The sequence below is a fragment of the Tursiops truncatus genome, chromosome 2 (assembly GCF_011762595.2).
Source record: "Tursiops truncatus isolate mTurTru1 chromosome 2, mTurTru1.mat.Y, whole genome shotgun sequence".
Lineage (NCBI taxonomy): Eukaryota > Metazoa > Chordata > Mammalia > Artiodactyla > Delphinidae > Tursiops > Tursiops truncatus.
In genome coordinates, this window is record NC_047035.1 from 64081221 (window position 1) to 64107093 (window position 25873).

The following is a 25873-nucleotide window of genomic DNA, read 5'->3' on the forward strand; positions in this document are numbered from 1 at the left end:
ACTTTCATGTGGCCAGCCCTGCCAACACCATTGGCAACGACGGTCCCTTACTTCTCCACCCCACTCTGGCTGCCTGTCCCATGGTCACAGCCTGTGCCCGTCCTTGCCTTGGACTGGCCCGTCTTTGTGATCTCAAGCTTTGGCAGCATATCCGTGGTTATTCTCCTCCAGGACAGAAGCTCTCCCACTCATGTACTCCTGCAGTTCCCAACCTTGCACAGCTTTTTTTTTTTTTTTTTAATTTATTTTTGACTGCGTTGGGTCTTTGTTGCTGCACATGGGCTTTCTCTAGTTGCGGCAAGCGGGGGCTACACTTCATTGTGGTGTGTGGACTTCTCACTGCGGTGGCTTCTCTTGTTGCAAAGCATGGGCTCTAGGTGCACAGGGGCACGCGGGCTCAGTAGTTGTGGCACGCGGGCTCTAGAGCACAGGCTCAGTAGTTGTGGCGCACGGGCTTAGTTGCTCCACGGCATGTAGGATCTTCCCGGACCAGGGCTCGAACCCATGTCCCCTGCATTGGCAGGTGGATTCTTAACCACTGCGCCACCAGGGAAGCCCTTGCACAGCTCTTGACGATTCCATTTTTACTTTTCCGCATTTACTTCCATCTCTGATCCAATTCTCACAGCTGTTATTTCAATGATTCTCTTCCCACCAACCTTCTTGCTTCCTTGTCTCTCCCTTGTGCTCAGCCAGCAAGACTCCACCCTGGAGCAAGCCTCCTAATTCATCCTCTCCAGTTCCATACATGGGTCCTGTGGATTGCTGGTGAAATTGATAAGCTTTTTCTGCCTGATGATCCCTACCCAGCTTTAGGCAGTCTCTCCCACTCCCCCTTTTCCTTTTCCAACTGTCCACGTCAACATCTTGCTCACCCTCAAAAGAAGGCCTTACTTCCTTACGGAGACTGAGGCTGCAAAGTAGGGAGTGCCTTAACTTACTCTTCCATGTTTGTGTCCATCTGGCTCCCATCTTCTTATCCTTCCCCTCTTAGGAAAAGAGCTACCGATTCCTGTTTATTAAGACTTTAGATCTGGCCTCCCCATCCCACCATTTGCACCAGTATTTTTACTCTAAGCTCATAAACTTGCTCACACTTTCCCCATCTGAAAATCAAACCAAACCCAAAACTCTTGTTATCACCCCCCTCCCCCCACTTCCTGCAAAGATAAGGCTGATCAGCTCTCTTCTTACCTCCCATTCCCTCTCTCATCCGGTTTCTGCCCTTATCACTCCACAGTGAATGAATCATCAGTTGAACCCCATGTGGACAAAACAAGCGGGCACTTCCCTGCCTCCTTTCCCTGTCCTCCCCGAGCCATCTGATTTACTGGCTGTCCCTTCCTCCCTTGGCTTTGCCCATTTGTCTAATCCTCCTCGCTGTCAAATCCGTTAGTTCCTTCTGAGTGCCCTTTATTGGCTCCCTTTGGACTCTCGTCCCCTAAATGCAGCGTTGCTGGGTTTATTCTGTGCTCTGCTTTCCCCACGCTGGCTGCTTTCCCTGGCTGACCCCATCTGCAGTCATGGCTTCAATTACCAATGCTGATTGAAAATTCACATGCCTCTAGCTCCTGTTCAGGCTTCTCTGAAGTTCCAGACCCTCATGCCCAACTGCCCCCTGGACACCTCCACTTAAATGTCCCTCAGGTACCTCAGACTCAGCCTCTTCCTAACAGAATTCATATCTTTTCAGCCAGACTTCTTCTCCTGGATTCTTTGTGAATATTGTCGTTATCCAGGGTCCCGGCCTCTTTTCACCATTCCTAGTCAGTCATCAACTTTAGAGCGATGGAGGGATTTATGTTCACTGGAATCCCGGGGAAGCTGAGGGATGGAGATTGGCTTGGCAGATGCAGTGGATTGGGGGGCTACATGGTAAGAATGGCACTTAGAGAGCTGGCCCAGTGTGGGAAGGGTAGCTATGGGTGATGCTTCCAACCTTGTGTAAACTTCACCGAGCATCACCAAGGGCAGGGGTACTTGGAATTCTTGAAGAGAAAGGAACAAGGGAGCTTGCCTGTGCCCAAACAGATCTGAAGAGAGATAGCTCAAAGAGGATCAGGGGCAGAGAGAAGCCCAACACAGTAAGATTCAGAAGTGGGAGGGCTGAGAGTACTTGGATCTCTCAGGGATAAGGAGGCCCCAAGTGAGCGTGGTTTATATATGTCCCATTTACAGTTTCTACCTCTGTAAGGTCTCCAACTGGACCCTCTTTTCCTCCAGGCTATTGCTCACTCCCATGTCTTGTCCAAAAAGCGAATCTTATTAAGACGTTGGCTCTTTTTTTAAATAATAAATTTATTTATTTATTACTTTATTTATTTATTAGTTTATTTATTTGGCTGCATTGGGTCTTCGTTGCTGTGCACAGGCTTTCTCTAGTTGCAGTGAGCGGGGACTACTCTGTTGTGGTGCGTGGTCTTCTCACTGCAGTGCCTTCTCTTGTTGCAGGGCACGGGCTCTAGAGCGCAGGCTCAGTAGTTGTGGCACACGGGCTTAGTTGCTCCGCGACATGTGGGATCTTCCTGGACCATGGCTCGAACCTGTGTCCCCTGCATTGGCAGGCAGATTCTTAACCACTGTGCCAGCAGAGAAGTCCAAGCCATTGGCTCTTTTAACTTTTGAACAGTAAGTTAAAAATTCCTTAGCTCCTCACACAAGGTCCTTCAGGATATGGTCCCTGGTTACTATCTAGCCCCATCTCTTGCTGCTGTCTACACATTCTTTTTGCTTTAGCCACGTGAAATTCTTCCAGCTCTTTAAAAGCACCAGGCCTTCATATAGGGGTTCCATACTCCTGTGATGTAATACACTCCCCACCCTAACCCCATTCATTCTGCCATTTCAGCTTTTCCTTCAATACTCAGCTCAAGCACCATTTCCTAGAAGACTTTTACAACCCTAATCTGATTTTCTCTGGTCTATCAAGGCATCCTACACATAACATAAAAATGCCCTTTACCGCATCTCACTATAATCAGTTAACTTGCTTCTCTTCTCTGGTAGACTGGGTACATTATGAAGGAAGATCTCAGTCTATCTGGCTTTCTATCCCCAATGTTTTGCTCATGAACAGTACTTGATATTTCTAAATAAATAAATAGTGATCAACCATCAAAGTTGTAAAGTTTAAGCAGAAGGCTACTTAACCTAGAAGCCGTTTAACATCTAAATAGCAGGCCATTAATTGTGTCATTTCACACGCTAATCGTGCATCTTCATTCCTGAAGGTGAGTGCAATGTTGCTGGCCCATTTGCCAGTGGGAAAATCTGGACTTTTAAGAGTGCATCTCCAGGAGGTATCTGTCCCACAGACGGATCTCAAGTAGTCTGTCATCTGCAGAACCGACCAGATCCGCGTCCTTCTCCCGGTCTTGACCTACACGGTACCTTTCGCCACTAAGAGAGGTGGGCAGATTGACATATTTATGGTAATCTCTCTCTTGTCTTTAGGTTAAGGAGTGCACGGGGTATGTTGGTTTATGTGGGTGTGCTTTTGTGTGTGTGAGCCCGCGTGTGGGTGGGGAAGGAGGAAGAGGGCAGTGTGTGCATCACTTCTTCACAGATGCCTTTCCTGACCTGCTTGACTGGGCGATGCTCGCCTCCCCACCCTCTCCGAGCACCTTACTCTCCCCCTCTGCACCGATCACAGCTTTTCGGGCATTTGTGAATGCCTGTCTCCTCCCCTAGATCGTAAACTGCAAGAGGTAAGGATCCTAATATGCTCCTATTCACCCTGTAATTCCCCCAGCCCTGGAGGACGCCTAAGGCGTCACTGGTATTCCACAAATATTTCTTCGACTGGCGTTTCTGGGCCCGACTCGGGGGACCTACCGCGTAAGGGAGCCACGGGCAACCCCCGCGGCAGGACCCCAGCGGTCACTACCGCCCCCCAGCCAACTGCCGGGCGAGGCGGGGCCGGGCGGGGCACTCTCGCGGGGACAGTTCTCGGGCTCGCGTGGGCGTAGCCCCGTGAGGGGGAACAGCGGGAAGAGAGCGGGCGCGGCGCGAGGCCGAGGCCTGGCCAATAAACGCCGGCCGGGCGGGGCTCGCGGCCGGCTGCCCGGGAGCGCGCGGGGCTGGGCGTGCTCACGGGTGACGCTCCGGGCCGCGCCGGCCAATGGGCGCGGGGCAGGCGGGCCTGGCGGCCAGGGGCTCTAGGACGCGAACGGGAGGCCGGCCGGACAGACTGACGTTTGGCTGCAACGCGGGAGGCGCGTGGCAGGGATGGCGCTGGCGCGGGCCTGGAAACAGATGTCCTGGTTCTACTACCAGTACCTGCTGGTCACGGCGCTCTACATGCTGGAGCCCTGGGAGCGGACTGTGTTCAGTATCCTGCCCGGGCCGCGGGCGCGGGGCCGGGTCGGGGCGCGGGGGCCCGGGCGGCATCCTCCCGGGCCCAGGGCCTGGCGGGCGCGGGGCGGCGGGAGGACGGAGAGGCGGCCCCGCGGGAACTGCGCGCGCAGACTCGCCTCTTCGCGGCGGGCACGCGGGACCGAGGTCTCGGGGCCGAGGGTGGCGCTCCCGCGGTTGGGGGGTGGGGGACGAGAACTCTTTTGCGATCTGAGGTCGCCGGTGAGTCACTGGACCGAGGTAGAAGCGCCTTTATTGCTGGAGGAGATCCCCTAGGGCGATGTCTACCTGGTGTGCCCTCGCCTGCACTTCGGCCGTGCCAGCCTTTGATTCAATCTCCTGTTCCCGTGGGAGGCAGGGACCGTGTAAGTGGAGCAAATCGCTCCCGGCTTGGACGCTTTTGACCTTTAGCTGTCCCTGATTTAGCTGGCTTTGGTCCTAATAAGAATGCTAACCAGTTTATCGGCTTTTAAGTCAGGTTGTGAATTTGTACTCATGGCATCCCAATACAGTTTTTGAAAGCAGTTCGTTAATCATCCCTTTTTGGTCTTCAAGATGGTTTAAAAAGTCTGTTCTACTCATTAATTTGATGTTTGCACAGTCCGTAACAGTCGAGCCCGAAAAGGAATATGTGGTTAGTTGTAGATAGTGTTTGAAGCTGTGTTTTCGTAGATGGCTAATAACTACTCGTTAACGACTATAGAGCATTTACTACCAGCCAAGCAACTGTGCTAAGTGCTTTGCCTGTATCTTAACTCATCTAACTTTCATAAGCTCAATTAATAACTCAAGGTTGTGAAGAGAGGCTTCCTGAAGTCTGTCTTCATTTGTCTATGTTGACATCCCTTGATATTATTCTTGCAGAATAAATACTCATGAGAGATAACTTTTTAAAAAAAACTTGAGGGCCAATATGAAACATGTTTTATATAGCATGCTTGCTTCATACAGGGCCTCTCGTCTTCAGTGTGGTTTAGTTTGGAGTAGCTTCAGAACAACTTTGCAAATACGTGGTAGAGTGACTGAGGTAATTTCATTCCAAGCCTTAATAAGTGTGTTTATTTGTCTTGAACAAATAGGATTGAACAAATAGCATAGGATTGTACTCAAAGCTGAGTCCTTTGTCTCAACACTTTGAGGCATCTTAGCTGCTTTACAAGGAAATTTAGTTTTATTATTGTTGGCATTTCTTTCCAAACCTGGAGTTTAAGAAGCAGAATGCAGAGTTTGGATTTAAAGTCTGAATGTAAAGTATGCCCTAATTTCCTGCACCATTTACTTGTAGCTGCAGTTTAGTTTCACTCTAAGTTCTATAGGTTGGAGCTCATGAGGTCATCCTTGTAAAATGTATACTAAAATATATACCACCTCTTGACTCAGTTAAAGTTATTAAAAAGTGAATTTAAACATAAACAATGTTGTGCTAAATCGAAACTCTTTAAATCAAGTTGAATGTAGTGCCCCACTATCAGAGTCCACACTGTAATTTTACTCTTAAAGGTTTTTGTTGGCACATAGATAAATGCTATGGTGTCAGTGGTGTTAAGGTTTTTCTGTATTATATTGCAATAGTAATAGTGTCATAAATACCTCCGTGTTTTTCTTGGGGGGGATGGAGAAATAAATTATGAATAAATTATGAAATGATATGTAGTAGCTCTGTGGGTTTTTGCCTTTGAAGCATTTGACTTCTCATTGGTTTATGGGATCACATGATTTCATTAAAAAAAAACCACACACACTAGTGAGATTTGCAACCAACCTGAAAGAGACCTGCTGGGACCTGTTGACATCTACCTCTGGAGGGGAAGTTTTAACATGTTTCGAAAGTCCCCTTTCCCTATTGGCAGCCATCAGTGGGAAAGGAAAAGACCAGGTTTTGTAACCAGTGAGACACTCCCTGTAGTGCCTTACTGGGTAACATTGTAATCATGATGTTGAGGGGAGCTAGAAAATTAAAAATCTTTGTTAAAATAATTGGAAGCATAAGTAAAAGTTATTTTAGCGTTGTTCTTTTAATTAAAAAAACAAAGGCTTATTCTGTAATGGCTTCTTATGTTTCCATGACATTTTATATTTGTATTTATTTTAAGCAAAATGCAGGCAGTTTTTTTGGTTTATGTTTAGAATTAGATTCCCCCTGAAAGACAGTCCATGTCTCTTCAAGGAAAGAGTTTTTTTTTTTCAACCACAGTGCTGGGCACACAAATAATGCTTGACAAACATTTTTTTTTAATGACAAACATTTGTTTATATGTTGATTTGTCATTTCAAAGAAATTGCAGAAGCACTGATTTTAAGCCACTTTTAGAGTAGCTTTGGAACTTGACTGTTCCTGATGAACAACATTCAGTTCTTGTAGAGAATTCAAGCTTAAAGAAGTAGAAAAGGCTATAGATTGAAAGAACTTCTTTGATTTATTTTGGAGATGTTAACAAAATTTGCCTTGCTCTGTCTACTCATTTGTAAAACATGTACATTTGCTGAGTTCTGTATTCCACAAGTATTGTATACTTTCTAATTGCCAGATACTATTCTAGATAGTAGGGATTTACCTGTGAATAAAACAGATAAAAATATTTATTCTAATCCCACTAGATAAATAAGTAAAAAATTAGATTATTAGATTGTTATAGCTGTTATGGGGAAAAATAAAATGGAGAGGAGGATAGGAACTAAGAAAGAGTCCATGTTCTTTGATTTTTAGTTAGAGTGGTCAGGGAGGGGACATTTAGAAAGATTTAAGCAGGGGAAAAATTCCAGAGGATCGAGCATTCCAGGCAGAAGGAACAGTAACTAGGAATGCCCTGAAGCACCAGCGTATCTGGCTTGTTTCTGGGATAGCTGAGTGGCTGGTGTGTCTGGGGTAGAGTTAGTGGGGGTGAGTAGTAGGAAAGGAGGTCATATCTGTTCCCGTAGGGCCTCCTAGGCATGGAGTGAGAGTTCTGGAGATGAAGGGAGGTGCTCATACCTTTTGAGTAGAGTCACTCAAATCCAGTAACAATTTTCTCACTGACATTTTTCTCACTGACATTTAAATACAATAAGTCCCCTACATACAGATGAGTTCCGAGAGCGCATTCGGTTAAGTCCAATTTGTTCGTTAAGTCCAACAAAGTTAGCCTAGGTACCCAACTAACACAATTGGCTACATAGTACTGTACTGTAATAGAAAACAAATACAAAAAATAAGGAAAACATTTTTAATCTTACAATACAGTACCTTGAAAAGTACAGTAGTATAGTACAACAGCTGGCATACAGGGGCTGGCATCGAGTGAACAGACAAGAATTATTCACTGGAGAAGGGAGAGGAGGTGGGAGATGGTAGAGCTGAAGGGGACTAACTATTTAATAAAGTAGGAAAATAAACCACAGGAATATACATTTTTCCTTTCCCCATGAGACTCAAAGCTCTTTTCATTTTGAATGGGAAAAAAAATCCTAGGAACAGGGTTTTAAAATTTATTTTAATTAAAAAAATTTTCACCATCCTGAGTTCTGTTCTAAGTTTCCAAGAAGATGGACTTCATTTCTTCAAGGAAATTAGATCCAGGTTCAGGAAAAATTAGAATTGACACATGTTCTCAGGTAGATCCCTGCCCCACCCCTTGTTATTCTGCTGAAAGAGCTGGGCAGTGAGTGCTTTGGGATGCAGGGCAGGAAGAGCATGGCGGACTCAGAGAACTTTCAGGGAGGTATTTGAGTTCTTTGCTTTATTTTCTCCTAGGTGGGGAGAAGGTGTGGACTGGGGTGCAGAGATGTGTTGGTATGGTGAGTACGCCAGGCTGACTTGGCTGGAGCAGGCATTCTTTAAGGCAGAGTGGGTGGGAAGTAAAGTTGAAAAAGCAGGTTGAGACTGGTTTTTAATTGAACAGACACTTCTGTGCGTACCTTGTGCCAGATGCTGGCCTAGATGCTTGTGATGTATCAGTCAGCACATGAGACAGAGATCCCTGTCCTTGGGAAACTTTGATAATGAGTGAAATATATAGTGGGAATTCCCTGGCAGTCCAGTGGTTAGGACTCTGTGCTTCCACTGCAGGGGGCATGGGTTTGATCCCTGGTCAGGGAACTAAGATCCTGCAGGCAGCGAGGTATTACCAAAAAAAAAAAAGTGTAATATATAGTATGTTAGGTGGTAAGCATTATGGAAAGCAGAAATATAGGTCAGGGGGATAAGAAATGTGTGGATGGGATGGAGTTACTGTTTTTAAAGAGGATATCAGGAGAGGCTTCATTGCAAAAGCATATTTGAGTAAAAAGATAAAGGAGGTGAGGGAGTTAGCAGGGTAGAAATCTGAGGGAAGAGCAGAGCTGGCAGAGGGACTAGCCATTGCAAAGTCCCTGAGTCCAGAGCCTGCCTGGCATGGATGAAGGCCATCACTGAGGCAGGTATGGCTAGTGCAGAGTGAGTGTGCGGGAGAGTCCTAGGAGGTGAGGTCAGACTCTTTGGAGGTCCTGGAGGTCTTTGTAAGGACTTTAATTTTGGTAAAAAAGGGTACTCTGGGGCTTCCCTGGTGGCTCAGTGGTTGGGAACCCGCCTGCCAATGCAGGGGACACGGGTTCGAGCCCTGGTCTGGGAAGATCCCACATGCCGTGGAGCAACTAAGCCCGTGTGCCACAACTACTGAGCCTGCGCTCTAGAGCCCACAAGCCACAACTACTGAGCCTGCGCACCGCAGTGAAGAGTAGCCCCCGCTCACTGCAACTAGAGGAAGCCTGCACGCAGCAACGAAGACCCAATGTAGCCATAAATAAATAAATTTATAAAAATAAAAAAAAAAAGGTACTCTTGGAAGGTTTGATAGAGGAGTGATCCAATCTGGCTTTTTAAGTTTGAAAAGGTTTACTTTGGTTGCAGGATTTGGAATAAATTAAGGGTGGCTGGAGGAGGCAAGGGTAGAAGCAAAGGTAGATATTTTGGATTGAGATAAGCTTTGAGTGATAATGAAAAAAAGCATTCCTTTTTTTTAAATTAAAAATTAAAAAAAATTATACAGCTTTAAAGATTACTTTCCATTTACAGTTGTTACAAAATATTGGCTATATTCCCTGCATTGTACAATACATCCTTGAGCCTGTCTTACACACAATAGTTTGTATCTCCCACTCCCCTACCCCTATGTTGCCCCTCCCCCTCCCCAGCGCTACATTTTAAGCTGTATGTTCTTTTCAGTAGCGACTAAGTTATTTTCTCAGATTTTCGCTGTATCCTCAAATGCTTAAAGCTAGAATTGAGAAGGATTTTTCTTCACCTGTCAATATACTAGAGTAATTAACATGTTTGACAGTTTATTTTATTTATTTTTTATAAGTTCATTTATTTTTGGCTGCATTGGGTCTTTGCGCATAGACGGCGGGGGTGTGCGGGTGGCGAGCAGGGGCTATTCTTCATTGCGGTGAGCAGGCTTCTCATTGTGGTGGCTTCTCTTATTGCGAAGCATGGGCTGTAGGTGCGCAGGCTTCAGTAGTTGTGGCACTCGGGCTCAGTAGTTGTGGCTCGCAGGCTCTAGAGGGCAGGCTCAGTAGTTGTGGCGCTCGGGCTTAGTTGCTCCTCGGCATGTGGGATCTTCCCGGAGCAGGGCTTGAACCCGTGTCCCCTGCATTGGCAGGTGGATTCTTAACCACTGCGCCAACAGGGACGCCCTATGCCATTTCATTTGATCTTCCTTTTGTAGAAATGAATGCAGTTTTCCATTACCAGGGAGGGCTAAATGAGGAAAGCTGAGCTAGGAATAACTGTAACTGATAAATTATTTTTAATTAAAAAAACTTTTTTTTTGTAGCTGAGTCGTGCAGCATGTGGAATCTTACTTAGTTCCCCGACCAGGGATCAAAACGGAGCCCTGTGCAGTGGAAGCGTAGAGTCGTAACCACTGGACCACCAGGGAGGTCTCTGTAACTGATAAATTAATACTTCCAACCCTCCAGCCCAGTGGTATTCAGACTTTTCATTTGTGCATTCCCTAAAAGAACAAAAAGCACATACTGTGTATCCTCTCACTCATTTAAGTTGACATCTGAAATCTTTCATAGTGAATTTAGATAATTACAAAAGATTTAATTTTTTTTTTTATTTTTTAACATCTTTATTGGGGTATAATTGCTTTACAATGGTGTGTTAGTTTCTGCTTTATAACAAAGTGAATCAGTTATACATATACATATGTTCCCATATGTCTTCCCTCTTGCGTCTCCCTCCCTCCCAACCTCCCTATCCCACCCCTCCAGGCTGTCACAAAGCACCGAGCCAATATCCCTGTGCCATGGAGCCAATATCCCTGTGCCATGCGGCTGCTTCCTACTAGCTATCTACCTTACTACGTTTGTTAGTGTGTATATGTCCGTGACTCTCTCTCGCCCTGTCACAGCTCACCCTTCCCCCTCCCCATATCCTCACGTCCGTTCTCCAGTAGGTCTGCGTCTTTATTCCTGTCTTACCCCTAGGTTCTTCATGACATTATTTTTCTTAAATTCCATATATATGTGTTAGCATATGGTATTTGTCTTTTTCTTTCTGACTTACTTCACTCTGTATGACAGACTCTAGGTCTATCCACCTCATTACAAATAGCTCAATTTTGTTTCTTTTTATGGCTGAGTAATATTCCATTGTATATATGTGCCACATCTTCTTTATCCATTCATCCGATGATGGGCACATAGGTTGCTTCCATCTCTGGGCTATTGTAAGTAGAGCTGCAATGAACATTTTGGTACATGACTCTTTTTGAATTTTGGTTTTCTCAGGGTGTTTTTGCTAAAACCTTAAAACTATAATTTTTTTCTTATACAATTCATAGAACACATTCATCACATGACCTGATTGGCAAAGCTGGTCCTCACTGTGACGCCAAATAGGCAAAATCAGTCTTAATTTCTGTCAGAAAAAGCTCAGTGTCATTTTTCTGTTAAAATAATTGTTATGTAAACACCTTCAGTCCTGTCTCACTTTTTTGTTGTTGCTGTTTTATAATTTTATTTGACAGTCAGTGGTTAGTTCTCATCCGCATTGACTATAGGTTTTTCAAAGTGGTGACAGGTACTTAGGTAACCAACGTATAGAGTTTGTTTGGTGAACCTTCAGCTTCATGTTTTCTGGACAACCGCACAACCACACGTGGATACAGTATGGGACATTCCATAACCCTTTGGCCGAGACAGCTTTGTTGAAACTGTTGTCACTGTGCACATCTGGAGCTCCTGTCTCCTTCATGGCAGATTTCTGGATCTCTTTCAGTGCCTGAGGGGCACGTTTCTTGAAACCCACTCCATGGGTGCACTCGTGAATGTTGACAGTGGATTCTCTGGTCACTACCTCAGTGATGGCAGAACGGCCCCTCTCACCATCCTCCTTGCTGGAGGCATTTTGCCGGGCCCAGATTGCAAAGGTGTCTCATTTCCAAATTCACATGATTAGATGGATAGATAGGTGAGGTTTGGAGCTGTGCCAGGAGTCTGTTACCTCAACGAAATAAAGTACAAAGTAAGTGAGTTACTATTCCTTTGTTTGCTGTCCCAGAGGTTATTTTATGCCCTGGGGAAATGCGTAATTGTAAGATTCTGGAAGTAAAGTGAGAGAAGTGAAGTTGTAAGGGCGTGGGGGATGGGAAGGAGAACTAGCAGATCACAGTTCTCAGATCAGCTTGAGGAGAGAGTACACTGGAAGCTGAAGATTTGTAAACTGATTCCCCTTAACCGATTCTAATCCTCTGAAAAGTCTTGTTCCTCCAGGGCTCCTGTGCTTTAGTTTGAAAACAGCAGCTCTAGCCTGTTTGACACTGCCTGGATATTTGGCTGGCCGTGTGAGAATGTCAGACTATCCCTTGTCTGTACTCCTTAGGATATTATAACTTTTTCTTTAGTAGGAAAAAGTTCTTTTCTTTCAGGAAAGGTGGAAGAGAAAAACTATGCTACACAAGAACTAGGTGATCTGTACTAGGATGTCAGGGCAAGTCATGGGAGGTTGATGGCAGTGGGGACAAAGCACATACAGATGATCTACAGTGTTTCTGCATGTGATACCAGTGATTTTTCAGTAGAGCTGAATGTGGATCCTGTCTCCACTGCGTCATATTCTTAAAGACCTTGTGACCTCCTCCACCCCACACCCCGGCTCAGGGTTTGATTGTTGTAACATTTGTGGTGCTTAGGAGCAAGGATAAGATAAATTCTTTTTTTTTTTGGCTACGTTGGGGTTGGGTCATCGTTGATATGCATGGGCTTTCTCTATTTGCAGAATGCGGGGTTACACTTCGTTGGGGTGTGCAGGCTTCTCATCGCGGTGGCCTCCCTTGTTGCAGAGCACGGGCTCTAGGCGCGTGGGCTTCAGTAGTTGTGGTGCGTGGACTCAGTAGTTGTGGCTCATGGGCTCTAGAGCGCAGGCTCAGTAGTTGTGGCGCAGGAGCTTAGTTGCTCGGGGCATGTGGGATCTTCCCGGACCAGGGCTTGAACCCGTGTCCCCTGCATTGGCAGGTGGATTCTTAACTACTGCGCCACCAGGGAAGTTGAAGGTAAATTCTTTAGATTAAAAAGAACCCCAATGCTCAATTTTAATAATTAAAACTCTGTGTTCTAAAAGATCTACTTAAGAGAGGATATATACTTTTCATGAATTGAAATGCTTAAAAAACAGTAGTTATGGGGGCTTCTCTCGTGGTGCAGTGGTTGAGAGTCCACCTGCCAGTGCAGGGGACGCAGGTTCAATCCCTGGTACGGGAAGATCCCACATGCTGCAGAGCAACTAAGCCTGTGCGCCACAACTGCTGAGCCTGCGCTGTAGAGCCCGCAAGCCACAACTACCGAGCCCAGGTGCCACAACTACTGAAGCCCATACTCCTAGAGCCCGTGCTTCACAACAAGAGAAGCCACCAGAATGAGAAGCCCACGCACCACAACGAAGAGTAGCCCCTGTTCGCTGCAACCAGAGAAAAGCCCGCGCACAGCAACAAAGACCCAATGCAGCCAGAAACAATAATAATAAAAAAAATAGTAGTTATGGAATGATAGACAGTGTTGTATTTATGATCAATAGTTATGAAAAGTAGAATTACTACTAATACAAGAATTTTGGCCATCATATGTTGTATGCGTTCCTGAAAAATTCTCAAATAAAAGAGTTTATGGGAAAATATCATAAGCCCCTCAAAATCTATGCAACTTCGTAAGCAGGTGCTAATGATTGGCATCTTGGGGGACAACTTGGATAACCTGGGCAGACAGGCTGGGCACTGCCCCAGGGACATTAAAAATGCATGGACAGAGTTGACTGGAACTGCTGAAGTGATGGAGATGGTGTGGGCTGCCGTCGAGGAGATGCAGGAGGCAGTGCAGTCCTGCCATTAGTTGGGAGCTGTGCGAGCCTGGAGGTGTACCTTTCTGGAGAGGGAGCCCAGGTACAGATGCTAATTTTTAATTTTCTTAAAATAGAGCTAAAAGGACTGCAGCTGCTGAGCTGAGGGATGTTTCTTGCTGGAGATTATAATTCTTTCCTCACTAATCTGGCTCTCCTAATTTACAAAAAATCCCATATGAAACCATGCAGCTCCTGTGATATCCTAGTCACATATGGGTTAATTGATGTTCCAGAAATGTGTTATATCAGAACAGATTATATTTTAGAGCAGACAGGTAATTTTTCCCCCTTGACCCTGGAACTTCAGATCTTCGTGTGATTAATAGAAGCTCTAATTATAAAGACATATAGCGATACATAGCCTTGGTGTCTCTGGGTTCAGAGCTACAAACCATTTCTAGGATTTCAGCTCAGAGTTGAACATGATCACTGCTGGTTTCAGCAGCAGGCTTTTTTGTTTGTTTAGTTTTTAAAGAGTTCATCATCAAGTTGTTCTAAAATCAATTTCCATACTTAAGTATGACCAACACTACAGAAAGCTCAGAGAATGGGTTTTGCTTGCCAACAGTAACCTCTGATGCTGATGTGATATCCTTTACTATGGCCCAAGAATATCAAATTGGCTGACTTACACAGGACTATAACCATATCATTATCTTCTACTTGCTTTCATTTATGGCAACTAGGAAAGCATCAAAAGTGATATATTTGGTAAAAATAAGCTTTCATTTTTTTTTTTTTTTTTTTAAATTTTTGGCCGTGCCACGCAGCTTGCGGGATCTTAGTTCCCCAACCAGGGACTGAACCCGTGCCCTCGGCAGTGAAAGCATGGAGTTCTAACCACTGGACCACCAGGGAAGTACCACCAGGAAGTAAGGAAGTCCCTTACTTTTGGTGATGGTCTCTAGTTTTTCGAGGTCAAGGGACAAAACCTGCAGTAATAGGAAAGAGTCCTTTTTGGAGCATCATTCAGCAGCTGACACCTGCTTTCCCTTAGAGCTTTGATGGCTTTTCACCAAACAGCCTATGGTAATACTTTGTCAGATACTTTGTTTTCTTTTTTCATTAAGATGGTTTCTTAAAAAAATTAAATTTATCAAAACTTTTGAATATTTCTGAGGATAAAAGTAGCTTTTTAGAGTTAGTTTTACAAAAGGAATTTGACTAATAGAAGATTGGATTGTTTTAGATGACATTTTAGCTTTGTTTTTTAATGTGACCAGGGCCATCAGAGACTGAAAACATTGAAATTAGACTAGTGAAGAGGAATAAATCATACCCACTGGAACGAAGGCCCCTGCCCTTTTCCCAATGAGGAGCTACTTTTGGTTTCTCCAAAGTCTTGCGAATAGGTTGCTAAGGTAGGCGGTGATAGTACGGGGTTACTGGTTAGGGCAGGAGATGTTAGTTACCGTGGTCTTACTTCTGATGTACTGTATTTAACTTTAAAGCATTTCCTCTTTTTTTTAAGTTGCTGAGAAAAGGACTGGGGATGGCCAATCCCGTGTATGGGCAAAAAGTCTTTTTTTTTTTTTTTTTTTTCCTGCCTAACTGGGAACTTATCAGCTCATGATTAGCTGGGGATCCCTGTTAAAGAAAACAGCAAACAGCACACAGATATATGGTTTCACATCTATTTGCTTTTTAATCCATTGGACCCATAAAATATTTATGTTATGTCCAGGTTATAAATAACCTCTGATTGTTCACTCAGGCCTTGAACAAACAACTTTCGGCAGTGCCTGCACAATCCTGGCACATTATCTGCTCAGTTCTTGAATGGTTGAGGAAGTGCCTGCTTTGTCTAACAATGCTACAACCGGAAGCAAAGAGCAGCCGAGGCGTTCACTCTCAAGCACTTAACATTCAGTGGTAGAGACAGTTTTACATACGCACAAAACAGAAAAGACATATTTTTTAATTTTTGAGGTTTTTGGTTTGTTATAGCCTGGATTTCACTAGCTTTATTCTCTATTTCTTGAATCATGGTTCCCCCTCTAAAACATAAACGTGATTAATCTTGGTACAGCTGTTGATACTTAGACAAACAGCAGTAAGGGCTTGGTAAATGGAAAGATTACTCTATCACTTTGTGTATTACCTTCCAGTATATGTGTATTATATAACACTGAATATTTACATTTTCTGTGTGTGTGTGTGTGTGTGTGTGTGTGTGTGTGTATGTGTGTATGTGTGTGTGTGCGCGCGCGCGCGCCTCAGTGTCTCAAAGAGAAGATTACATTAAGGATGATTGAGAACTGGTGCTTAAATCTCCAAGCAAGTGGGATCCTAACATTAATCCAGGAAGGGATTTCATTTTATGGAGAAGAAACTCAGGTCCAGAGAGGTTGTGATGCCTTAGGATTATACTATAAATAACAAGTTAATAGCAGGGTGACCTTGGGCAATTTCCAAACAGAGGTCTGAGTCATAATGTTAAGTGCCCAAGCCCTCAAGCAATAATTTCAATAAAGATTATATTACCTTTTGTTGCAGAATAGATTTGATTCCAAATTTTTATATCAACCCTGAAAGGTAGGTGATGTGTGTCCCCAAACCGTAGATAAGGAGACTAGTGATCAGAGAGTTTTTGACACAACCAGGGATTGGCAGAATTGCAGCTCAGACCTAGGTTCTCTTCCAGTGCCATGGTGATTCCAGTATCCATTTCTTGTACTTCACAGTGTGTCAAGGATACTTTAAACTTTGAGAGGTGTGTTAAAGAACGCAGTGGATTGAGAAATCCACTCAAGTACCCAGATAGCAAATAATAGCTGTTATATTCTAAATGGTGTATGTTTAGCTCTGTTTGTGAGAACATTTCCAAGAAGATGAAGGTCACAAGTTCCCCAGCCTTGCAAATGTCACAATAAAACTGCCATTTGGAATGGTGCCAAGCATAATCTCAGGGAGTATTCAACTCAGTGTATTGGAGCTATTTCAGCTACATGGCTAAAATTGCTTAAATTGCATTTGTAGAAGGTTACTTATTAAAAGGCACTGTTTTGCATGTTTTGCAATGTGATTATTAAGGCTAGTAGAAATTCCTCATGGTCCCATTGTTTACTTGTTCATTTAATATGACTTTCACTGTATAGTTAAGTCAGTTTTAAATAGTCTCTTATTTGTGGGGGGAGGGATTAATTGGGAATTTGGGATTAACAGATCAACAACAAGGACCTGTTGTGTAGCACAGGGAACTATAATCAATATCTTGTAATAACCTATAATGGAAAAGAATCTACAAAAGAATATATATATATCTGAATCACTTTGCTGTACACCTGAAACATTGTAAATCAACTATACTTCAGTAAAAAATATTCTCTTATGGTTGAGAGCTTTAGGATAATTTAGGGGAATAATTTTGAAATTTAATTGTATAGAAAACTTACTTTTAGAGGCTTATTTAATTATTGTGATTCTGGAAATACTTAGGAGAAGTGGGATCAGAATACAGAAACTTTTTTTTGAGGGAAATAGAATTAAAAGTTAAATTTAATAAGTGGCTCTGGGTAAAAGGTTAAGTTTAATATTATTGTTATTATTTTGAGTAGCTAATAATTGGCATTTGCATCTAGGTGCAAGTGACTTTTGGTAATTTTCTGTTTTCTTGGTCAGAATTGAGAGTTGTTTATTCTGTTTCTGAGAGCTAAGATTTTCTGTTTATTTCCTAGTAGCAAATTAGATCCAGTGATGCCTAACCCAAACTTTGCCAGGGAAAAAGATCCTTCAAATAAAACAGTTTTTAGTCTAGTACTATATGCAGTTCCATTTTCCTTTACAGTTCTTACTTATTAAAAAAATAAGTAAGACTTATTAACTATTCAGGCATGCAATAAAAAACCCATAAAGAATAATATAATGAAAGTGCGCCCATACCAACTACTGAAGAAAAACATGCATTTGAAGACCCTTTGTGCCCCTTCTCACTTGATCTCCCTTCTTCCTCTTCCCATTTCACCCCACTAAGTAACCACTATCCTGAATTTAGCATATATAATTGCCATTTATTTGTTATTACTCCACAGGTATGCGTCACAGCATAATGCTGTAGAAAGTCATGAACTCTAATGTCTAATATTTTAACCAGGCAAAACATCTTTTCAAGTTTTGATAAGTTCTGGGGACTTCCCTGGTGGTCCAGTGGTTAAGAGTCTGCGCTTCCATTTCAGGGGGCACAGATTCGATCCCTGGTGGGGGAACTAGGATCCTACATTCCTTTGGAGTGGCCAAGAAAAAAAAAAAGTTTTGATAAGTTCTTGTTTCACTTGGAAAGATGTCCTGATTTTATATGCATATAAAAGATTAAAGGTTTGACAATTTAGTGTTCACAAAATTGAGCCTAAGTTTCAGGTTCCTGTCTTATAGTAGAGCAATCTCTGTTAAGCTAATTTATGCATGTTGACTGATATATTCTCCATACTAAATAGAAGAATTATAGTGCCATAAAGAGTACGTAATATAATCATTCAAATGGCTGTTTTTAGTAATTCTTACTTGAATTTGAGCCAATGACCTGAAGATTATTACTATACCATTTCATTTGCTTTGTGTATACATTCGTAAGTCTTACATAAAAGCTGTTAAAAAACCCAAAAAGCATCTTGAAAATATAGTATTGCTTAGAAACAGATTTTGGTTTTCTTTGCTGTCGTTGCTTTAGAGTTTGTTGGTCACAGTAATATGTGGAATACGTAGAAAGCACCACAGTGAATCTAGAGTCAAATAATGTTTCTTAAGCAATTCCTTTATTCATCAAATGTTTATTAAGCGTGTGTTACGTTAGATGTTGGAGATACAAAAATGATTAGACATTGTTCCTGTGTTCAAGGAGTTGATAATCTGGATGAGATAAATATCAATACATCTACAAATAGGTAATGTCAGGTGATAAGCTCTGTGTGATATGAGTGAAGAACTTGATGAGCATTAGGAATTGTTAATTCTGCCAGGACGTTGGGGTAAGAATAGAAAAAGTATGAGTGCTAGGGAGAGCCTCAAACGAGAGGAGATGACTAGCTGAGCTCTAAGAATGTTTAGGTTTTACTTGGAGGACTAGGACTTTTCGTACATAGGAAGATATTATAGTGTAATGGTTAAGAACACATTTTAGGAGTTTGACTTGGTTTGGAATTGGCTCCATTGCTTACTCTGATTTCGGGATATTACTGTAGGGCTTAACACAGTGCCGTGCGCACACTAGACAAAATGAAAGCTGCCACTGCTGTTATCCTTAGTCACATTATTAAGCCGTAATCAAAGGCAGAGCAGTCTGAAAATATAGAACATTGTTTTCTGAGACTTGTGTAATATGGCATGAGTAGGATGTGTGTTTGTTGGGGGATGATTTGGAGTGTTGGGAGGTATGATGGAAAAGCAGCATGGTACAGTTGACCCTTGGACAAGCAGGGGTTAGGGGTGCTGACCCCTGCATAGTTGAAAATCTGAGTATAACTTTTTACGGTCGGGCCCTCTGTATCTGTGGCTCCACATCTGCAGATTCAACCAGCTGTGGATTGTGTAGTGCTGTAGTAGGTGTTTATTGAAAAGAACCCACGTATAAGTGGACCTGTGCCGTTCAAACCCATGTTGTTCAAGGGTCAACTGTAGATCCTTTTGGTCCCCACCTTGATCCCCTTTGCCAGCTGATGTACTTCTCCCTCGCTGCTGGGAGTGTTGTCTGTTACTGCCTTCTAGCTTCCCCCTTCTCCAGACTACTGCCCTTGGCCAAGGCAGCTGTCTCGCCCAGGTGGTTTTTCCTCAGCCTATCTACTGCCAGTGATCGACAGATTAAGGGATACAAAAGATCAGGCCTGTTGCCTCAAAGCAACACCAACATGTGGTACAATTCATGCTCCAGAGCGCCCTGTGGGAGCTGAGCTCCTGAACCTCCTCAGCTTTTCCCCCTGCTCTGTTCTGTTCTGCTCACTCCCCTTCTGATAAAACTCCCTTCAGAATAACTTATGCAAGAATCCCTGTTCCAGCCTCTCAATTCTTGCCTACTTCTTGCACTCCAACCTAAGACCAGGTACTTGAGCTAGATTGGAAAGGTCCTCAGATGCTTGGATTAGAATTCCAAGTGCTATCCTAGAGGCATTGGGAAGCATGCATTTTAAAAGGATCACTCTAGTAAAGAGAGACATGGAAAATACCCTGAGGCCTAAAGTGGGAGCTTTTAAGTGATTAAGTAAGGAATGATAAGTACCTCAATCCTTTATCATTGATAAGGGTAGGGGAACATGAGATAAAAGTCATTTGTTGTGGTTGGAAAGAACGGAGAAGTCTTAAATAATGTGAATTTGGGGAGAAGGAATCAAAGCAATTTCTAGATTGAGTGACTAGGCAAATAGTTAACCTATAGTTATATCAGATAGTGTGTCAACTATTTTCAAATCGTTGGAAAAATAGGACCTATAGGAAGAAGTAGTTTTGGAGAAAGTTAATGAGTTCAGTTTTGGCTCTGTGAATTTAAGCCCGTCATAGGTGGAAATGTCCAGTATCATAGGAAATACTTGTCTGCAGTATAGAAGGTGGGGTCAGGTCAACAACATTAAGGTGGCTGTTTAAGTTATAAGTGTGTGTAGGCCCAAGACAAATCATTGGGAACTCCATTTATCATTTAGAATCCTTTCAACTGCAAGTATGGCAAAGAATATCTAAAGGTGGTTTATGGGTAAAGGGCGTATTTATTGGCTTATGTATCTGAAAATCCAGTGGTAAGGTGGGCCTCAGGTCATTTGATCAGTGTTCTAGCTCCATTTTTCTGTGATTATTTTTGTTCCACCACCTTCATCTGTCAACTTTGTTCGGAATTTTGATTTCCTTATGGAGGCAAAGTGACTCCAGTGATTCCAGGATTCTATCAGCAAACTGCATATTCTAGAAGGAGAATCTGTGTTCCTGGATTCCTGGCAGAACTCCTAAACTTTGAGCTGGTTGATCAGATTTGGGGGGTGGGCATTGTTAAAAAGAGAAGATCTTAACTGGTTCAGACCAGTCAGGGCTTATCCCTGGAGTTGGGATAGGGTCAGGCCCACCCAAAGAGCATGGCTGCTGTACTAGCAGGAGGGCTGGAGTGGATGTTTGGGAGAAAAGCACAAAATTAACTCTAATCATCTTACACATTAGTGGCAGACAGGGAAAAAGAGCCAGTGAACTAGGAAAATGGTGCGAGAGAAGGGAGGAGAGCACCAGAGAAGTACCTCAGCCCAGAGCTGAAGGAGTTTTGAAGAGGAAAGATGAAAATAGTGTCAATTCAGAGAGCCATTGGATTTGATAGGAGGTCGTTGGTGCCCTGAGAGCAGTGTCTATAGCCTGGAGAGGTAGAAGGCAGATGGTTGTGTGGGTGATGGGTAATGATATGGAAGCAGCAAGTTTGTACTTTTTTTTTTTTTTAAAGAAATTAAGTGGTGAATACAAGGTGGTTGTTTAAGAAAGAACTGGATTAAGGGAGGCTAAAAAGTAAATTAAAAAAATGGTCATAGGGCTTCCCTGGTGGCGCAGTGGTTGAGAGTCTCCCTGCCAGTGCAGGGGACATGGGTTCGAGCCCCGGTCCGGGAGGATCCCACATGCCGCGGAGCAGCTAGGCCTGTGAGCCACAACTACTGAGCCTGCCCCTGGAGCCTGCGAGCCACAACTACCGAAGCCCGCACGCCTAGAGCCCGTGCTCTGCAACAAGAAGCCCACGCCGCATAACAAAGAGTAGCCCCTACTCGCTGCAACTAGAGAAAGCCGGCGCCCAGCAACAAAGACCCAACTCGGCTAAAAAAAAAAAAAGGTAGTGGGAGAACTACCCACATCTGACATCTGCATCTCTACCAGTGCACATCTCCTTCCTGCAAACACCCTCCCTCTTGTGAAGTTCTTCACAGGGAGAGCAGCACCAACCCAGGTACCCCCAACAGGGTCATTGGTTTGGCCGCAGATGTGACACTGGCCTCTGCCGCCATATGCAGTGACCCATTTCCAAAGTCCTGTCCATCTTCTTCATAAATCCCGCTTCAGGATATCCCTGTGTCCAAATTGTCCCGGTCACTATTCTGGGCACTGTGAGGGACACTGAAGGACTAAGAATGTCCACTGTGGCCATCTCCCTGTCACTAAGGACCTTCCTCCTAACCCCCTTACCCATCACCCAGCTGCTCCTCCTACCCCCCAGAAAAATGTAAATCACCAAATAATGGTTGTTAATCAGCAAGCACTTGCCCTCCCCACCTCAGGACCCACACTTGACCAACCTTAGCTAAAAAGCTAAGACTGAATGCAGGCTGACCTCTCCCATGAAGACTGTAAAATCCCACTATAAAATCAATATGATTTTTTTTAAGGCCGTGCTGTGCAGCATGTGGGAATCTTTTTTTTAAAAAAAAATACTTATTTTTTTGGCTGTGCCAGGTCTTTAGTTGTGGCATGTGGGATCTAGTTCCCTGACCAGGGATCGAACCTGTGCCCCCTGCATTGGGAGCGTGGAGTCTTAACCACTGGACCACCAGGGAAGTCCCCAAATCATTATGATTTTAATTTCATTTCAAAAAAAATTATTATGGGAGACTTTTCACCCATGTTTGCCAGATGAGGGGAATGAACTTAGGGTCTGAGTCAGGTTTGAGCTGTGGCTCTAAAGACAGCTTCTTGTGTGACCCTGGACAAGTCCCCTCTGTTTTGTCAGTCTCTGATGAGTACTAGTGAATAAACATTTCACAGGAAAACCGTAAAGGTCAAGCAAGATAATACATAAAAGAGGTTTGTCAACTAAACTGTTATACAAATATTAGCTGGTAGTAAGCACATTGTTTATTTAAACCCTATATTCTCATAAAGGTATGTAAGGTGTTATAGAACTACTAGTATGTAGAGCTGAAAGTATGTAAGACAGGAGGTGGGGGAGGAGGGGAGAGAGAGAATATGAATGAATGAATGAATGAATGCATAAAACAGTCCCAGTTCAGAAGTAGTTATTCCCCTTAGCATGACTCTGCAAAGCAAAAAGCCCTCAGGTTTTACATAATTTTTTTTTTTTTGCCATACGCGGGCTTCTCACTGTTGTGGCCTCTCCCGTTGCGGAGCACAGGCTCCGGACGCGCAGGCGCAGCGGCCATGGCTCATGGGCCCAGCCGCTCCGTGGCATGTGGGATCTTCCCGGACTGGGGCACGACCCCGTGTCCCCTGAATCGGCAGGCCGACTCTCAACCACTGCGCCACCAGGGAAGCCCTTTACATAATTTTTGTTAGCAGTATTTCGTGTGGCCCAAGAGGAGGGCTCCTTGTTGACTTGCATATATACAGTTTATTTATTTTTTATAAATTTATTTATTTTTGGCTGCGTTGGGTTTTTGTTGCTCTGCGCGGGCTTTCTTTAGTTCTGGGGAGCAGGGCTACTCTTCTTTGCAGTGCAAGGGCTTCTCATTGCTATGGCTTCTCTTGTTGTGAAGCACAGGCTCTAGGCACGCGGGCTTCAGTAGTTGCAGCATGCAGGCTTCAGTAGTTGTGGCTCACGGTCTCTAGAGTGCAGGCTCAGTAGTTGTGGCGCATGGGCTTAGTTGATCCGTGGCATGTGGGATCTTCCCAGACCGGGGCTCGAACCCATGACCCCTGCATTGGCAGGTGGATTCTTAACCACTGTGCCACCAAGGAAGCCCCCTATACAGTTTACATTCCTTTTGGAATGCGGAGAACGGACCACAGTGCAGAATGTTTATGGTTTAGGTTATCAAGGTGACTTTTATTTGATGTTGTTGCAAAGTTTAGTGATAATAATAATAATAATAAATGTTTAATAGTAGCAGCTATTATCAGTTTATGTCAGTAGTATATGATTGATCTTATCTTTGGCTCTAAAGCCAATACCTTAGCCACATTCTAGTTTAAATAATTCTAAAATTCTTGGATCAGACAAGACTTATTGTTCAAGCTTGTAGACATTTTGCAGTCATTAAATACTGTACAATTTTATTCCTATACATTTCTGTTTCTTAGATTGAACAGAGTCACTTTCTCTGCTTCATTTTAAGCAGCCTGATGTTTTGAAATATAATAGGGAGAATAATAGTATGCACCATGTAAGGTGACGGTGAAGACAAAATGAGCTTAAAAAACAGAATGGTGTCAGGCATAGTTAAGGTTAGTGGCTATAATTATAGTTATTTGTTCTTTATAAATACTTGGTAGGTATGAGAAAGCATTAAATGAATGGGTGCTTCCACATAGAACAATTGTTGAAAACATTTGGGGATTTAGTTTTGGATAAACTGAGAAAAAGTAAATTAAATGAAGTTTCCTTAACTACAACTCAGATTCCATGCTGGTTTCCATCGTGGGGATGGCACTGTACACAGGATATGTCTTCATGCCTCAGCACATCATGGCGATACTGCACTACTTTGAAATTGTACAGTGACCAAGATGTGACCAAAATCAAGAGGTTCTTTAGGGAAGAGCCACTGTCTGAAGTTGGAACGAGACTTCATCAGATGTCATAAGAAACTCTACTAGATGTCAACATAACCGACCCTCTGAATATAAAGACTAAAATTTATGAGTAGAACAGGAAAACAATCCTGACTCATGTGTTGTGTTCTTTATTTTTAATTTTAAAAGAGGCTCTTGTATAGTAGTTTTTGTCTATTTTAACATTGTAGTCATTTGTACTTTGATATCAGTATTTTCTTAACCTTTGTGACTGTTTCAATATTACCCAGTGAAAGCTTTTCTTAATGTAATTTTGAGTACATTTTAATTGCCTTCTATTTCTAAAACCCAAAGTCATTAGTTGGGCTTTACGGTTCTTGCTATCATATGGCATACATATCTGCCTGGATATATTTCTACTCTTGACCAAAGTTTTGTAAGAAAAAAATTCACGATTTGGGGCAGGGGGCTGGGGAGGGAGGATATTTTATTGAGAACTATTTACAAAAGACTTCTCTGTAAGTTTGAACTCAGGAGTACGGTTTTAGCTCTCTGGACTCTACTCTTAACAGCTTTTACTTTAAAACTATTAAAGTGTTTCTTAACAATGAAAAAGAAAGACCTTGCTGAAGTTCAAATAAGGAATATTTCACCTTTTAAATATTTAATTTGCGTGTGGACTCATTTCCAGAAAACTTTGGTGATGGTTCTTGTGACACATGGTGGTGAAGTAGCATTATTATGTAATGCTTCTATATAGTAGAGTTTTTAATAGAAGGTAAATCAATTTCCTCTGAGGGCCATTAGTAACAATGTACTTCTTTAAATTTAGTGTCATGATTGTAATGGGTGCTGCAAATGCATTTGCACATTGTAATATGATGAGATGAATTGTTAAAAACTATAGCAAAAAGAAATGTAAACTTGGTTAAAATCCTCTCACTCTTTGTATTGCTTTTTTTTTAAAAAGATTTTTATTCCTTAAATGTAAAATGACTACCTAATTTTTTGATGTAAACTCATTAAATTCAAAGAGAGAAAAATCAGCTGATGTAGCAGTATTTTTTTTTTCTCGTTGGTTAAATGTTGATCTAATATTTATACTTCTGGATTGATTGCTGTGGACAGATAAGCAGTAAGTATATCTTAACATGTCTCTCAACATAAAAGTATCGCTAATTTAAAACATTAGACATTTTTTAACATACTTCCCAGAATGTTTTACTATTTAAAAAAAATATGTAAGTACTTTTGGCCCCAAATTGTATGAATTAGACTTTTGGAGTGTTTTCTAGTCCAGAGGTACTAAGTAAAATATAAAAGTCTGGTAGTTTTAGAGAATCAATTTATATCATTACTATTAGGGAGGGTGAGAATAACATGTAAGTATTCAGTTTTGAAGTGCTTAAAAGTAGTTGGATGTGGTTATGTCTGGTTATGGCATAATTATAGTATTCACACTATCTCAAGCAGAATAATGAATATGAGGATTTAAGTCTGGAGTTGTTCAATGAATGCTTAAATCTGGCTTTCCTCCACTGACATCCCTCCTCCCCCCCTTAACCACTGACAAGTAGATTCTAATGTCTGGATCTCTGGTGAGCTGAAGACAGGAAAAGTCAAGAATCACTAGTTTAGATGGGTATCCAGATGATCTATCCTAGTCCTCTACTCAGAAATCTTTAATTCATCCTCACTCTGCTGCAATCCGTTAAATCACTGTTGTATTTAATGGTTGTTACGAAACACTGG

At 42.8% G+C, this 25873-nt stretch overlaps 1 protein-coding gene across 1 annotated transcript; it reads left to right on the forward strand.

Annotated features, from left to right (window-relative positions):
* Positions 1-4167: 4167 nt before the first annotated feature.
* SPTSSA (serine palmitoyltransferase small subunit A) lies at positions 4168-25167 on the forward strand. Its single transcript, XM_004327576.4, has 2 exons — positions 4168-4330; positions 24007-25167. Exons 1-2 carry the CDS (start codon positions 4228-4230, stop codon positions 24108-24110), a joined length of 207 nt encoding a protein of 68 aa, XP_004327624.1. The 5' UTR covers positions 4168-4227; the 3' UTR covers positions 24111-25167.
* The last annotated feature ends 706 nt before the right edge of the window (positions 25168-25873 follow it).

Bases quoted from the DNA above. Each gene is read 5' to 3' on its own strand.
- SPTSSA (XM_004327576.4), top strand. From the start codon at position 4,228: ATGGCGCTGGCGCGGGCCTGGAAACAGATGTCCTGGTTCTACTACCAG. The intron at 4,331-24,006 runs GTATCCTGCCCG...ACTACAACTCAG, and splicing joins CTGGGAGCGGACTGTGTTCA to ATTCCATGCTGGTTTCCATC.